At 43.5% G+C, this 1,454-nt stretch overlaps 1 protein-coding gene across 1 annotated transcript; it reads left to right on the forward strand.

Annotated features, from left to right (window-relative positions):
• The first annotated feature begins 319 nt into the window (after positions 1 to 319).
• LOC141668633 (uncharacterized) lies at positions 320 to 1,210 on the forward strand. Its single transcript, XM_074475619.1, has 2 exons — positions 320 to 713; positions 1,044 to 1,210. The coding sequence occupies exons 1-2, from the start codon at positions 320 to 322 to the stop codon at positions 1,208 to 1,210; spliced, it is 561 nt and encodes a 186-aa protein (XP_074331720.1).
• The last annotated feature ends 244 nt before the right edge of the window (positions 1,211 to 1,454 follow it).

Raw genomic sequence — 1,454 nt, forward strand, 5'->3', positions numbered from 1 at the left:
GGTTAAACCTTGCCAACCAACGATGCGAAGGTGGTGAAAATTTTCTTCGTAAATAGATATTCACATGGTTCGGTACTCCAAGGGTTATAATCAGTGATGAGGGATCACATTTCTGCAATCATAAGTTCACTGTATTAATGAAATGAATCATCGTATTGTCATAGACTACCTTCCTAAAACTAATGGGTAAGCTGAACTGTCGAACCGAGAGATCAAGCAAATCTTGGAGAAGGTTGTGAGTCCGTCAAGGAAGGATTGGTCGTTGAAGCTAGATGAAGCTGGGTGGGCCTATTGAACAACATACAAGACCCTTCTAGGAATGTCACCGTTCCAGTTGGTGTATGGGAAGGCGTGTCATTTGCCTACGGAGCTAGAGCATAGAGCGTATTGGGTTTTGAAGAAGCTGGATCTGGACATGGTAGCTGCTGGAGAGAAAAGAATGCTTCAACCTAACAAACTTGATGAGTTCCATCTTCGGGCTTATGAGAACAATAAGGTATACAAGGAGAAGGTCAAGAGATGGCATGATAGGAGGTTAGTGCGCAAGTCATTTGTGCCTGATCAGCAAGTTTTATTGTTCAACGCTCGTCTCCGACTTTTTCCAGGAAAGATTAAGTCGAGGTGGTCTGGTCCGTTCATTGTCAAAGTTGTGTTTCCACAAGGAGCTATGGAGATTTTTGATAAGCATCCGGACCAAGCGTTCATGGTAAATGGTTAGAGGTGGAAGCATTACTATGGTGATACGGCGAACCGTGGAGTGGTGAGCGTCGTTCTTTCGACAACTTGATTCGAAGATTCACGTCAAGCTAGTGCCGTAAACCAAGCGCTCCGTGGGAGGCAACCCATGTTTGTTATATAGTAGCTTCGGCAAGAAGAGAAAAAATAGAAAAAATCAAAACAAAAACACTCCCTACCCGAAAATTAACCAATTTTGCCCTAATTCTATATCCTTAACACTTCTAAACCCTACACATCCCTCTACCTATCCTAATATATACATCTTCTCTTATTATACATACATCTTCTATATTCTCAAACCCTAGCTTCTCCTATACACTACCCACATCCTAATCTCTATTCTATTGTTGATATGGAACCCAAGAGAGCAAGAACTGCTGGGAGTAGTAGCACTCATCCCTCGGCTACCGAGGAATCTAGCATGGGTGGCGCAGTGAACAGATTTTCTTCTCCGGAGGCACAAGCTGAGTAGGCCTGTGTCTAAGTCGACTGCGAAGGAGAGCGTTTCTTTCCCACGGCTAAGGATGGGAAGCTTTTGGAGATGATTATTGTGTTTGGATTGTGCGGGAATTTTATGTGAATGCCAAGGCGAATAAGAATGGGTTTTTTTGTGGTTCGTGGGTTGATGGTTGATTATACTCCTGAGGCTATTCGTAGGGTTATCAATCAACCTACGAGGAAGCCTACTACTGAAGATTGGGTGCAAAAGACGAGGG

This window comes from Apium graveolens, chromosome 1 (assembly GCF_009905375.1).
Source record: "Apium graveolens cultivar Ventura chromosome 1, ASM990537v1, whole genome shotgun sequence".
NCBI classification, from domain to species: domain Eukaryota; kingdom Viridiplantae; phylum Streptophyta; class Magnoliopsida; order Apiales; family Apiaceae; genus Apium; species Apium graveolens.

Excerpts from the sequence above, each read along its gene's own strand:
- LOC141668633 (XM_074475619.1), top strand. The coding sequence starts at position 320 with ATGTCACCGTTCCAGTTGGTGTATGGGAAGGCGTGTCATTTGCCTACG. Across the intron at positions 714-1,043 it reads CCAAGCGTTCATGGTAAATG|CTTCTCCTATACACTACCCA; the intron begins GTTAGAGGTGGA and ends CTCAAACCCTAG.